Consider the following 14,983-nt stretch of genomic DNA (forward strand, 5'->3'; position numbering starts at 1 on the left):
TTGCCATACGTAGTTAAATGTAAGTGATCGAAATTTTCAGAATTTGACGTAGATATAGAAAGAAGAAGTGTCTCGTTTTAGCTTTATCGATCCGTTTCAGAAACAGTTTTACAGATGTTCCTCGGCCATAAGTTGAAAAGCCTGGGTTAAATCGATACCTAGATGCGCCTACTATTGGAATATTCACGATTACGCTATTGAGTACTTCAATACCTTTTTGCATTGCTATACTTAGTGAATAAGAACATTTTTATCAATGTTTATAACTGTTGTTTTAAAAGTGAAATTTTTAAAAGAATCATGCTACTGCTCTTAAGGTATAAATTTTAATACAAATGGAAACAAAGTAATGAAGACATGAATATGTTTGTAACTGAAAAATAAATAATTCAGAAGAATTTTTTGTTCAAAATGAATAAATCTAATCTAGGTTCCAAGAGAGAAACGAATAAACGATAAAAGCAATGAAGAAAATTCTAGTATTATTTTAGTTTTAAATATAAGTATAATAATTTTGGATACAAACATTTGAAATTGTTCGTTTCCTACATTTTTTAATTCAGTTGCAACGATATCCACGAACGATAACAATCAACTTAATGAAATTTAAAAGCAGCAACGAAATCGATAAGCCATGATATCAATTATGTAAATGCAACGCGGCGATCGAAACATAGGAAAGTGAGGTTCGTTGGCCGACGAAAAATTGAAAAGCAAAAGCACGCGTCGCTTGATTTATCGATTCTACATTCCCAGCTGACTGAAAATATTTCCTCGGAGAAATTTCCTCTCAGTGTACCTATGTCGATTCATGCTATTGGTTGCGTTTCAATATTTTCGCTCTCATGGATTTCGTATCAACCAGCATCTTTGATACAAACTCTTTCATGAAATAACAACGAGGTATGTATATAGTTTTCCTTCTAAAAACCCGTTATTTTAACAATGTAACAATATCATAGCAATAATTAGCAAATCCTGGGCCACCGTATATTGCCATAAAATAAAACAAATACGTATACATAATACATAACTCATGATATTCAATTCCTATTTTATCTCAAACCATTAAACTTTTTGCTTCAACTTTCAAACAAAGTATCTCCGAATTATAGAACTCCCAGATCAAAAATAAACAGATCATCGGACTTTTGAAACTTCAATTCCCATAGCGAACACGAGTATGATCATCCTAATTTCCATGGAGAATCAAGTAATCCTCGATTCCAATTCCCAGAAAAGTAATCTCTCGATATCGAAGTACCTTTTAATAATACCAGAAGAACACGCGAGAATAATACGCGAAAATACGAAGAAAACACGTTGAAACGTATGGAGACAAAAGCGGGGGACACGATATCACGCGTTACTCCGATCAAGTGAAACGCGGTCGCTCCTCTCCCCCGAGGACTTACCTCTTCTACGAAAGATCTCTGCTGCATATTGGTCCAGCACATTTTGCACTGGCACACGTCCTTCTCTTTGAAATTCTCAGCCCTTTCTCTGTCTCGGCTGGCGGTAACCTGAGGTGGCGGGGGCGGCACAGGCGGCGGGAGCGGACTAGTCGCGACCTCCAGGCTATCCGAGCTAGAGTTATGACGTCGCGGCGGTGTGATGTTCGTCACGTTCCCTTGCGAGACCTGCTGTTTCACGTCGGCTGATCTTCCCGCCGAGTGATCGTTACCATTACCAGACGACTTTGAGTGTGACGGTGACAGGTAAACGTTCAGCATGCACTTGCTGTTATTCTGTTGCGGCTGAGGCCGTAAGAAATCATCCAGAAGATAAAAGCTCTGCGCCCGGTTGGATCTTGTAGTAGACGTAGTTGCACGCGAATCGTTGCCAATGGACTGCTGTTCCGCTTTACAGATACTCTCGCGATTTGTTCGACCTCGACACTCATCTTCGAATTGATGTCTAGCGGTCACGTGTCTCTCGTCCACGTCTCTATCCGCGCAATCCGCGGTTTCTTGATACAACCTACGGCTAACCTTCGACCTTCCAGTCTGACCGAATTCTCCGTTCTCTCTGTAGATGTCCCGGCTCACACGAGACACACGGGCCGAGTAGGACGTGGGCTGCTGGTAACGCGTCGACTTACAATTCGACCCACGTAAATCCTCCCGGAAGTGATCGCCCTCGATCATCGAGACGCTCATGTTATGCGACAGCGAATGTTGAACAGCGTGTGAACTGGTGCCAGTCGGAGCCCTTAACAGGGCACCGAGAGACCGCCACTTCCTGTCCTGCTGTCCCGTCGAATTCGACGAGACGGACGATCTGGTCCATTTCCTCTCGTTCCCGGGCGATGTTAGAGCGTTGTTGTTGCCTACCGACCACTTCCGGTCGTTCGTAGGCGAAGTCACCACCGATGGCCACTTTCGTTCGTTCGACGGAGACGCCATCGAGGTGCTCGACCACTTTCGCTCGGACGAGGTCAACACAGCGCCGGTGGCGGAGGTCAACGAGCGATCCGTAGATGAGCTGTTCAGTTGATCCTCGCGTTGCCTGGCCTTCCACCAAGATGACGTCGAAGTAAAAAGTATCAGTGCTCCTCGCAGTGGGTTCGGATTCTTCGAGGCTCCTTTTGGCGAATATTCTCTATCCTTGATCTTCAAAGAACAATCTTTGTAATTGGTGTCGCATTCGCGATCGCTAAACGCTGACGCGTCACGATCCCAAAGAGCGTTTTTCTGAGCGGCCAATTCCTCCTCATAGTGTAACGTAGCGTTAGTGCTACGTAGACGTGGTCGAATTTTCACGAAACCGTAATCGTTGCTGTCTTGAACGGCCTCTAATGCCTCGATGCGATGTTGAACGGTTCCGGTCGACTGCTGCAACAGAGAAGTCTGACCGGACGAGTATTGGTGATGGCTGTTGCTCAGCTGCAAGCTCGGCTGCTGTAAAAGTGTCGAGGTCCGTGCCCTGTGTCCCTCGCTGGCGGTACCGCGTTGCAAACAAGAGAAACTCGCCGAGTGTCGCAGGCTCGAGGGTGGATTTCCCGGTTGACTCACTCCCAACATCTTGCCTCTCTTTGATATTCAGTCTTTTTGATCTCGAGTAGCGGAGAAAGAGAATTTTGTTTCGAACACAAGCGATATTCCTTTCTGCTTCCCCCTTTCGTTTTTATGTTTCTTTGTTTCTCCTCTGTTTCGTTCCTTTCTGTCAAATTAGACGGAAGTCGGGACGAAACGACACCTTTCTAACTGAGTATTATTGCTCTGGCAGTGATTCTTGCTCTCGATATCCCTGTTTTCTCTGATAACGCGTGAACAATCGACTGGCCTGCAAACGACTTCTTGTTTCGTGTACCTTGTTCGTTCGTGTACATCCTCTCGATAAGATTCTCGTGAACTGGCAGCCGCCAGACGGCTACGTCATCCTCGTCGCTCTCGGTGCCTTTCGTACCGTACAACGACGGTTCGTACGAAATCTGAAACAGAAAGTAGGAACAGGATAGGGGCTAGCAACTCAAAAGAAAAAAAACGGCTACAACAAATCGAAGCGTCGTGAAGCAACGGTTGTGAAAAATGAAATGACGTGGAGGATGAGTCGGAGGAAGGGCGAGCGAGATTCTAGAGAACGATGGAAAGACGGGGTGGTGTGGGACGTTCTCTTCCGTTGTGAAATACATGAATGGCATACGGTACGGATAGCCTGCTCGCGTGGCTTCGAAACAGCCAAAGGAAAGAAAAGGAAGAGAGTGAGAGGCAACGACTGTATGAAAAAGAACGGAGAGAGGGACACGAGGCGATTTGATGGAGATCGGCGAAGGATGAAGGTCGTTCTGTGGCCGATGCCTAAGGCCAGGCATCGAGATGTCTACCGATGTGCCCTTCGAAAATTTAATTTTCCTTCGGAGGAAGAACGAACGCGAATTATTAACGTTCATGCAGACTACGATTTTTTTGTACTTTTGAAACGAGCAATTTTTTATTATAATTTCTAAAATTCGGAAATCTTAATTTCAATTCAGAAATTGTAAAAATTTGAAAGCTCCGGCTTTGAAATTTAAATTTTCTTATTCGGAAGCAATTGCAAATTGGTAGACATCCATAACTTAAAGTACGCGCGATGAATCGTCGATGACAGATATGAGCGAAGTATGTACGTCGTAAAGTATACGTTTACAGCGACATGCTCATCAACTAAAAGACTGATGCAGCTGCGTTAAAAAGAAGCACTGGAGATACAAGAAAATAACGTAACAAATTCGTGAATAATCATAGGGTAACGGGAACTGATTCAACAAGAAAAATAAAATTCAGGGTCGTCTACGGTGGTTGGTGAATTGGTTTGTAACATTAATCTACACATATAATCGTTTCCTATTTAACCAAGTCTGGACCGTAATTAACGTAATTAGCATTAGCTTCAGGATCGTGTCTGGTAACCGCTTAAAGGTCCGATATATAATTTAACTCATTGACTCACGTTTTCGTTCGTTAGCTATGTATTCAACCAGACTAAAATATTCACTTTTGAAATCTTATTATTCTGTAACGAATAAAAATTATTAAAATGATAAGTGTAAGTTGCAATTTATCTTACATTCTTTGCTTGCTTTTAATTTAGTTTTAATATTTGTAACAGCGACACACGTGTTTTCGTTGCATGCGGTTTATAATTTTTCATAATTTAGTACGAGTGAACGTCGTAAGACAAGCAGTTAACGATACAACGAATTATGTTATCGTCCAGCGAGCGTTTATTTAAAAAACAAAAAAGACGAACGACACGATCTTTTAAAGTTTCCAACATTTTCGTAGATTTTAGTTCAACCCCACTAGAAGGAGAAACGTGGTCATTAAGTTCTCGTGGTTCGGTACACAGGTGCATCTGCAGTGCCATTCTCGATTCTAAGCGAGTCTATATTACGATACAACACCTACGAGGGACAATTCGACTCGATAAATTGGCGGTAACATACCAATTATCGATCGCGTGGACAAAACTTTGCAATACACGAATAGGACGTTAAAACGCGATGAATTTTATTAAACACGATAAAAATGAAATAATACGAAAGTACCTTCGTGAAATATAGTATCCCATAATATCCTTCGAAGTAAATTGCTAGTAAAATGCTGCTGTGGATCCCACCGTACTATCTACGTAATAAAATTATCATACTCTTGTATTTTTGCAACAGACGTTATAAATTTTAAGCTCGATGAATTTCTTCGTTTTCAAATTCGAGAGATTCGCATGTAAATTTTAGAATTCGAAAGATTCACACTTTCAGATTCTTTCATCTAAAAATAATTCCACCTCCAAACGTACAAATTTTCGAACTTTCGAATTTAAGCTTTCGCGTTTCGAAGATTCAAACTTCTAAATAGAAGATTTTCTACATTTTTAAACATCAACTAAAATCTTGTTCTCAAGACGACAAAATTTCGCCAAAGGCGGTGAATTCGAAATTCCAAAGGGAGGCGCAATGTCCAACTACGAAACCGAATTCGCTCGATTGCGGTGTACGCAAGATTTCTTTGACTCTAAGGCAGTGGCACGCGGGCTGTCTACCGTGTGTCTATGTAGGTGCAAAACAGTGAAAGGTTTTTCAAGGCAGGAAAGTAAGTGACACCCACACGTGGCCGTTGTCGATGTAAAAAGGCAAGGCCGTTCGCGCGTAGAAAAGTTCACTGCATTATTGCGAAACTGATCGCCCGTTGCAGCAACAATGACGCCTAATGGAATAAAGGATGTATGCGACGGGAACTTATTCTAATTCAGCAGCACGAGGTTAATCAAACGTTGATAATAAATACGCGAAGAATCGCTTTCTACGCTGTCGCCATTTGAATGAAACACAGCTGCGACGTATTATTCGGAAACTTTTAATCCCATCACGCACAGTAAAGAACAAAATGATGTTTGTACAGAGCGTGCAACCAACTGTATCTGCTTCGACTATCATCGTTGTTTCAAGTACTGAAAGACAAAGATGCTTAGAAAAATCGATACGTTTCTTGAAAGAATTAAATTGTTATTACGAACGAATCTGTTGCAAATAAAATAGATGAGTTTATATAGATTTGATAGATTGATGCGTTAGTTGCATATACGACATTGTAATAAAAATTGGTTTTAAATTACATAATAGTTAAGAAGGTACGAAACACACTTATTAGATAGATATTAACTTTTGGTTCAATTGCATATCAGACAAACGTAACATCAGTATTTACTACACGGTACTTCATTTTTATAATTCATTTATATAATTATATATAATTTATATAATTCACCGAAACTTTGTCAAATACTAAAATATAATACCGTTTCATAATCCCTCTCACGGTAACCACATCTGTTTCATCATCTAAAGAGAAATTTCTTCGCTTAAAGCTTCGTTCGAAACTTCATATTATTCACGATTTTCATGATTATTAAAGTAATTACAATCGACAGCAAGTATAATTATCATCTTGTTGCAATGCATTCTCTCACATTCCGAAGATTTCAACACTCGCAGGAACGAGCAATCTTTTCGTCTTTACGTATGATATTCATGATAAACTGTGCTGGACGCGCAATCATATCTTTTTAAAAGCAACAAAAAAAGCAGAAAAGAATATTAACGAAAGTGTGCGTCAACGTGGTACACAGGAACGCGAGAAATTTTCCTTCGTTCCCCGACAACTCTGCGTGCAACGAGGCGAACACGCGTGACTTTCTGCGGCTTAATTCCGACATCCGCTACCTTCGAGACCGCGTCTCGCTTGCAATTCTAATGCAGTCGTTAACTGGCATCGTTTAAGTGGGAAAGCCTTCCTCTCGCTCTCTTTCTCTCTCCCGCTTACACATACGGAAAAAAAAGAGAAGGAAAAGAAATCCGTATTCTCACTACACAACCTAACCCCAACCTCGGTTAAACGTAAAGCCGCGTTTAATTAATCCGTCGACGACTTGACCGAATTTTTTCAGTGGCGCGATGCGGATCATCCTAGAAACCGCAGAACCGTATAGCATTTAGTGCGTGAAAGAGAAGCAGGTAGCTGTAATGCGTCAAACGTTGTCGAAACGAATCCTCGTTCGTGTTCTCGTAGGGAAATTCTAGATACGCGATCGAAAATCGAAGCAGTCGTTGGAACGTGTAAATAAGAGAGAAAGAGGAAAAAACGGTGGAGAAAAATGGAAGGGAAACGACGGTTGCATACATTGTAGAACAGAGTTCATGCATATACAAGACGATTCCTTTGTACAGGTAGTTTCAGAGTTGCAGATCTGTAAAGGATGACGGACGACGAAGAAGAGCATGTACGTTTGAATTTTCATGGATTAAGTTTAATAAAGTAAGGACAAAGAAGAATGTCTGAATTTCGACTTGCCGTCGTACACCTAAGTTTGTAAGAATATAGTAAGCGATAATTTCAAATACAATTAAAAATCCACTAGGAACAAGAACAAGGAAATAGTTTGACTTTCATACGGAAAAAAAATATATATATGTACTTGTGCGTACAATTTTTAATTAAAACTTTACCGAGTACTTTACAATAACTTGCTGATCATATTAGATATTTATGCATTTATGAAACATTTATAGGTACGAGATATACAGAATGCAATATAATTATCATAAGTAAAGTAGCCGTCGTAATATCTAATGGGAAAATTTGCATAAAGAACCTAAGTCTACGTATAAAATAAAACCTTATACCTTACAATATGTAGTAGACGAAAGAAATCTCTATTCCGGTTTCCTTCGTTTACTTGTGTTCATGAAAAATTTAATTTCCATAAACATCCGCATTCTATCTACATCAACCGTTCCAAACTTTTACTTCTAAACGTCTTAAGTTACACATTTCGAGTGAACGAAATAAACCAACATCGAACGTTTAACAAACGTAACACGTTCTTCTGGCCATCCGTCCCTACAGCTGCCAATTTAATCTTTATTTATGAAACGATTCACAGACGCGTTTCTCGAAACTCTTAGCTGGCATCGTACGATCAGTTCGAACGCGACAGTCAAAAAAACAACGATTCCGCGACGATACGCAAAACGTAATCGTCGTATTCGCGCTCTGGATATATCCCGTCAACCCGGTTAACGTAATTGGCCAGAATCTTTGGCCGTGACTAATTACGAACGTAAGTACGAACAGTGTGCGCATAAGCGATACGCGATATAGAGGAGAGGTTGTCTTGTCCGTTCTGGCGTTTCTCACCGCCCGCTTGCTCAACACCCTGATTACGAAAGAAATTTGAAAGCTCTTCCTCCGCGGTCAGGGGAGACTGATTAATTTTGAAAGGCGACGAGTTACGTGAACGCGGTCGAGGAAAATGCAAAGGCGATGAGGTTCCCGCGCAACCGACGTTACACCACTTAACACACTAGCGTCACCACCACTTATTTCCTCTTACTTTCACAGCTAGTAGACACACTATGTTTCTCACAACTGTGTGGAAAAGTAGCCAAAATCTACCAATTTCTATATGTACGTAGGTACGATGTGTTTTAAAAATAATGAATTTAGAATAAAAAAGAAAAGAAACGAAGAGGAGGATATGTAATTAGAAGGAAAAATGAAAAGCGGAGATAGAAGATTGCGGTAGCAAGATACAGACGTGGAAATGGAACTGAATAGAAAGAATATCGGAAGGAGAACGAGGCACGTGCTGCAACAACGTGAAAAGACAAAAACGCAAGAAGATGTAGACGGTGGAAATGGTATTAGGGGCAATAAGACAGAGAATAGAAATCCTTGGGAAAACAAAGAGGCTAAGGCGGAAACAAGGAAAGAGACGAAAAAAATAAAGACGTTAAGGGCAATAGTAAGGAACAGAAACCGAAGAGGGAATACAATATTGAACACCGGGAAAGAATCGAATAGGGGGAAAAACAGTAGGTCTTATCGATAGGATGAAAAAGCAAAGAAAGGATTTCAGTAATAGGATAGACGTTATGTTATACGCAAATGTTGAAATTTTAAAATAGTTTATAGACGGAATGCATATGATGCGGATGAAGATGCAGATGCAGAACAAAGAGGGTGAAAGTGCGAAAAGTAAACATAGGAAATAAACGAAAAAATGTACAGCCGGAAATTGGTTCTAAGCTGATAAACGAGGATATATATAATAATATATACTATATATACTATAGACTGTAGACTGCAAAACTAATGCAGACTATATATAATAAATACATGATAAATAATAATTAAGTTAGTCAAATGGAGATTTATTTCTCGCTTCTGGTTGGAGTCGAAACGATCTTAAAATATATTCAAAATGGGACAGAATGATTAGCTCTTCGTGTAACGTTAGATTATGATCTGTGAACAAATTTGCTTATTTCTAACTTTTGAACGGCGTTGTAGTCGGACTGCAGTATTCAGGCTGCCAATAGGCTGCCTATTTTAACGATTCCTGTGCCGCAATGCTTTTGCAGCGATCATCTACACGCAGACGTTCGAGACCTCTTTTACTTCTTCTTTTACTTAAAAACGTCGGGACGACGATGACTAAGAATTCGTTTGTTTTATTTTATTTCACTTCTGCGAATACTAAACGCTCTTTTGTTTTAACAAACAGCATGAAATTGAAATAAGAAACATTAATAACATTTATTCGAATTATCGAAAATGCTTTCACAAATATACTTTTTGACCATAAAAGATGAGCACAACGCATCGACAAGTAATTTCGCTACTTTTTCCACCCTCTAAAGCCGAATCGCTTTTAAAGCGCCCTAAAAGTCCTTTTAACGAACGAGCACACGTTTCGCGCGATAATTAGAAACGCAGAGTTTCCCTGTAACAATACAACGAAGAGGACAGAACCATCCCTGCTTGCTTAATTTCATCAAACCCGTCGGAGCCATATTGAGAAACTCAATTTTCTACTCCGATGTTCAGACTCCATTCGATCCCATTCAAACCTACCCTTCGTTTTAAAACTTCAAAATAACGACGCTATGCACTTTTTTCCTTTGAAAGTTTCGTCAAGCATTAAATTAAACCTCGAAAGCTTCACAAAGATGGATATGACTGAACAAATAACTACGCGCAGCTAGCACACGTCTCTTCGCGAAACTAACTCACTCCAATCGATATGTGTACTTACAGGCTATTCCAGAGTATCGACTGAACAAATTTTCCTCCAAATATTTTGTAGGTTACTGGTAATTAGTATGATCAGATACAATACCTGGCCTTGGTTCATTTCTTGTCGTAGATCTTCGAACGTTTATACTTCGAAATATTAATTATCACAAATTCCTGATCGAAGTACTCACTAGAGATTCGAATATATTTTATTAAAACCTGTTGAAAACTTGAAAGTATAATCTAAATTTTTCAAAGTACGAACCTATCTCTACTTATTTGAAAATACGAATGAACCGTTCGAAACTTCACGGTCAGACTCGAATCGAAGTTAATTCCGTCCCTAGGTGTAGTACATGTGGTAGGTGTAGCACAGGTGTAGTAGGCGTGCATGTAAGTATATGTATTCACGAATTGAATAAAACCAAGGAAATCATAATTATAAGTTTGGCATAGCGTTTCACACTTTCGTTTCGAGCAAACTGCAAACAGGGGATTTCCAACTCGTCGAGCCGTGTCGTCGAGGATCCCCTGGAAAGCGGATCGGACGATGAGCACACGCAAGAACCAAGCCGTTCCATGCTCGTCGATGGTACAAACCATATTTTTCCCTTTCTTAATGAAATAGCAACGTCGACCGACTAAAACCGGCGTATTACGAACTGTAAGAGCGGTCGTGCTATGCGAATATCCCGTACGCTATATGCTCAGATTCGACTGGAAACTTGGAAACGATAATTGGTCGAGGTAATTAGAAACCATAAAGATAAGTAGCGTAACGAGCAATGGCGGATAGTCGCGAATTGCGAGACGATTCAGACAGACGTGATAATTTTGTCAATGAGGAATATTAATCCCTCGAGATTCGTGCTTCCCTTTATCTAATTGGCAAAAAATGAACGATCCTCTTTTCACTTTCTTTGCTCGAATGGAATTGCTTTTTGGTTATATGATAATACGTTATGATATATAATTATGTTATATCGTACGTTTTTAATACAATAGATGTAACAGATTTAATATAATGTCTTTCGTAGGAAAGACAATTCTTTGTTAGTATAAAACTAGCTAATAGTTTAATTACGTATAATGAATGTTGCAAAGTATAATCTAATACACGTAACTTATAGCTTTTCTGAATGATATTTTGCCTTTTTAAATATACATTAAAAACTATTTACTGGAAATATAGTACTAACGTTTGCGACCTTCGAAATTATCATTAATGTATACCATAGAAATTATTGAAAATTCAAAATATAGATTTATCGTCTCAAAATACCACACACGTTGCTCGCTTTAATTATATCGAATGGAACTAGATTAAATGAACCGTAGATAAGAAATTATATACGATATGAAACAGGCTTAAGCATTAAGAATTATAAAAGGGCTGTCGTTTGCAAAAGAGGCAGGGACATGTCTCGTTGTGACAGAGCTTGAGCTTAGGTCACGCGATGCGAACCTCATGGAACTCGATTGATTATGTTGAACGCGTGACACCATATCGTCGCGCGCTTTCGAGGTAATTCCACGGCGGCCTCTGTGAATGTGTGATACGCGGCCTGATATGCAGACTTCCGATCGATATACCACTCCGTTAAACGACGAAAGCACCGTACAATACATATAAGAATGGCAACTTTTTAAATTCTCTTTTTAAATTCTCAAGACCGGCTACGTGCTTCTACTTTTATTTCAATTTTATCGATGGAAATTTTCTAGTAAGAATAATTTCTATTAGATTTTATCAAATCTAACGCTCATTTAACGCTTTCGTCTATCAATCTTTTCCACGCCTACCAAAGAAACGTTAGAAACTATAATTATGCAAATTTCTAAAATTATACTTGTAGAGCGACGTTTGTAGAAAATAAAAAGCATGAACGAGCATCAGCCTCGTTGTCGGTTAAAAGTGAAAACAGCTGAAAAACCCATTCACGTGTAATGCAGAGCTGAAAAGGAGACAAGAGGGGTATATGAGTACTCCGTTCGTCATTCCGGTTAATAATACTGCAGGGGATCTTTACTAGTCTGCATCATGCCGAGGTATCATGGTTTGTGATAACGCGCTTCATCTTCTGCAGTTTGCACCATCTCCACGCGTAGACTCCACGCGTAGATTCTGCACACGTGTGCTTCTATTACGCCACTTTAATATCCAACGAGAGACGTATGCTATCATTAGCTGCGTTCTATTTAAAAGACGAAACAGATCTTGATCTAGGATTTTCTTTTAATTCATAAAAATATTGAATTTGCATCAACATCCGCCGTCTAACAGTAAAGTATCATTTTCGGAGAATATTGTATTCCATCTTCGCCTATCATATTTCCTCAAATAAGCTACAGTCAAAAATACACATAAGATTGACACGGACCATTATTCCTTCTTCTTTCCAACTCTGCGTTCTATTTACCAAGAACGTAGTCGTTGATGTCCAATCTATTTAATCTGTGATCACAGATCTAGGATACGATCGGCTCCAATCAAAGGCAAGCGCAGGCGGAGCCGCGTCGAGCAAATTACGCGTAGAAGAACAACAAATAAAGCGTGCCAAACGATCTTATCGACGGAAAGATCGTACGAAGTATAGATAATGGTTGGAGGGAATTCACCATTGTATCGGTTGTATTGTACGTGATAGGTTCGAGGAACGATCGAGACGAAGTCTCGTTGAATATTATTATCCCAGTTCTCGTTAATTCATCTAGCTAAAAAACGAGTGTCTCGATCAACGTGAGGCAAGACAATGGTATAATAACGGTGTGGGAAAGGTCCTGCAGCAAAGTTGGCGCGTTGTCGACGATGAGTCGGCACACGTTTCGTCCTAACGTGTACAGTGTATCAGTTGAGAACAGCTAATTACGAACGACGAGGCGCGGTGAAACTTTTAATTCCCAAATTATGCACTCCCGACACCTGACTCTGAAACTCTATTCGGAATTACGCAGTGACTACGGTGTGCTTCTCGTTGAATTCGGTGTAAACCCGCGATTCCACGTCAATCCGATACTATTCTTCTCTTATTTTCTATCTTTTAGGAATTCTTCAATTGCGAAAGAAAGATAAAATTGTTATCGATTATATATGATTTTTCTTTCCTTCTTGTTCGTACTTTAAATAAGGAATTAGTATAGTGGATTATTCAGCTTCGTTCTTTGCAATCATCTAAAAGTTAGGGGACTACTATTTGGCTACTGCTTTTTATACGCACTTTTACATCTTTATGAACATAACTGAAGAAATAGAATTTAAATAGAAATTTGTATATCATCTACCAAATACAATATTATAATAAAATATTCCAATAAATTTTTCGCGTTACGTATATTTCGTTGCACTTTCGAATTTTCCATAAATGTATAAAAATCCACAGTCTACTAATTATTGAAACGCGTTTACAGTCGGACTGCCTGTGTATCTTCCACATAAGCCTTCGTGGTATGTACAATAGAAAAATACTTGGCGATAAAGTGCACACAAAAATGCAGTTAATCTACGATCAGTCTGTGTCGTGCGAACCCATAGAATCCGTTAGAATCCCGCTAACGAATCGGGCGAGCACGTGATGTACACGAACATGCAGGTCGTAAGCCGGTATCGATTTCGCGGGCGGCAAATTATTTTCTTCTTTTGTTGAGGACGTTGGTTGCGAAAGGGATGAAACGGGTGGGGTGCGACGAAGGGTAGAGGCTGAGGTCAAAGTACGTTCGCGGTGAAAATCCATTAACGCGGCCAAGTAAAATGAAAAATATCCGCGTTAGACGTCGATCCACGTAATTACGGCGTAATTACGTTATTACACCGCAGGATGTCCTCGGGGGTGTCGAACTTGAACAGCGACACTCGTAATCGTTGACTCGATCGACGAGGTACAATAAAAGACGAACGAATTGTACGCACGATGTCAATTTGCTAGAAGATTTAAAAAACCATGTGTTGCAATAACAGTACCGTGAGACTTGGGAAAAAGGTGTCTCAAGCGGATTTTGTGTGTAGCTTTTTATTTATCGGTTATTATGTGTTATTTGTGTGGTTGATTTTAGAAGAGAAAGTACATACTTAGATGGTTATGAGACTAATTTAGGAGTAGAATACGAAACGATACTTGTACGATACGTGTAGTATCTACTTAATAGAGTAAAGTAGATCACTGGTCTGTTGGTTAATGTTGAGAAATTTACAAGAAGTAGTATTATAAATTACACAAATAGTCATTAAGTTATATAGGTATCGGCTAACAGTATAAAATTTCGAAACGTGTATTTTCCAAATTATCATGAATATAAAGATTCCTAAGCTTTCACAGGCTCAATCTTACCGATTATGGGTTAAGAAGACGAGAGACTCGTATACTCACACAAGAGAGCATCGAATAGATTAAGAAATATCGTATCTGGCTTGTGAATGGAACAATTTGCTCCTACGTTTCGTTCGAAAAGATGAAGAACCCAGGATACATAAAATCAGTATCTTGATATTTATCTCATGAGAATCACGCGTCATTACATACATATATGATACATCAGGATACACATACGGGTGGAAAGATTAATCAGAAACTAAAAAAGTTTCGTTCCAATAAACAGAGTTCGGACAAATTGCACGAACACAAAATCGAGTTACGTGAATTCAAGTAAAACTGACTAATCAGAGGTTTAACCAATTTTCATTGTTTGAAATCGAAGCACGGTGCATCGAATCCGGTTCGACGTCGGCGAAAGAACAGGATAGCGAGCTCGTCTTATCCAAAGTTTCTAAAATAACTGCACGATAAACGGCCCATAATGTTACGCTTCATGATCGGTAACCATCTAGAGCGCTATACCGCGCACGTATAACCGATCGTTAACCGAAAATTCGCGGTTATAACCTACTCTAATTTTCAGGTTCGTTTTACACGTGTCCAACTCGAGCC

General features: G+C 39.6%; 1 protein-coding gene across 3 annotated transcripts in view; it reads right to left on the reverse strand.

Moving 5' to 3' along the window:
* Positions 1-14,983, reverse strand: part of LOC126915693 (probable serine/threonine-protein kinase dyrk2) — a 263,932-nt gene that overhangs the window by 188,487 nt on the left and 60,462 nt on the right. For all 3 annotated transcript variants that reach the window (XM_050720604.1, XM_050720602.1, XM_050720603.1), the window contains exon 2: positions 1,416-3,433. In XM_050720604.1, coding sequence (XP_050576561.1) covers positions 1,416-3,023 — 1,608 coding nt within the window. In that variant the 5' untranslated portion in view covers positions 3,024-3,433. The remainder of the gene's footprint in view (positions 1-1,415; positions 3,434-14,983) is intronic.

Source organism: Bombus affinis, chromosome 4 (genome assembly GCF_024516045.1).
Source record: "Bombus affinis isolate iyBomAffi1 chromosome 4, iyBomAffi1.2, whole genome shotgun sequence".
Classification (NCBI taxonomy): domain Eukaryota; kingdom Metazoa; phylum Arthropoda; class Insecta; order Hymenoptera; family Apidae; genus Bombus; species Bombus affinis.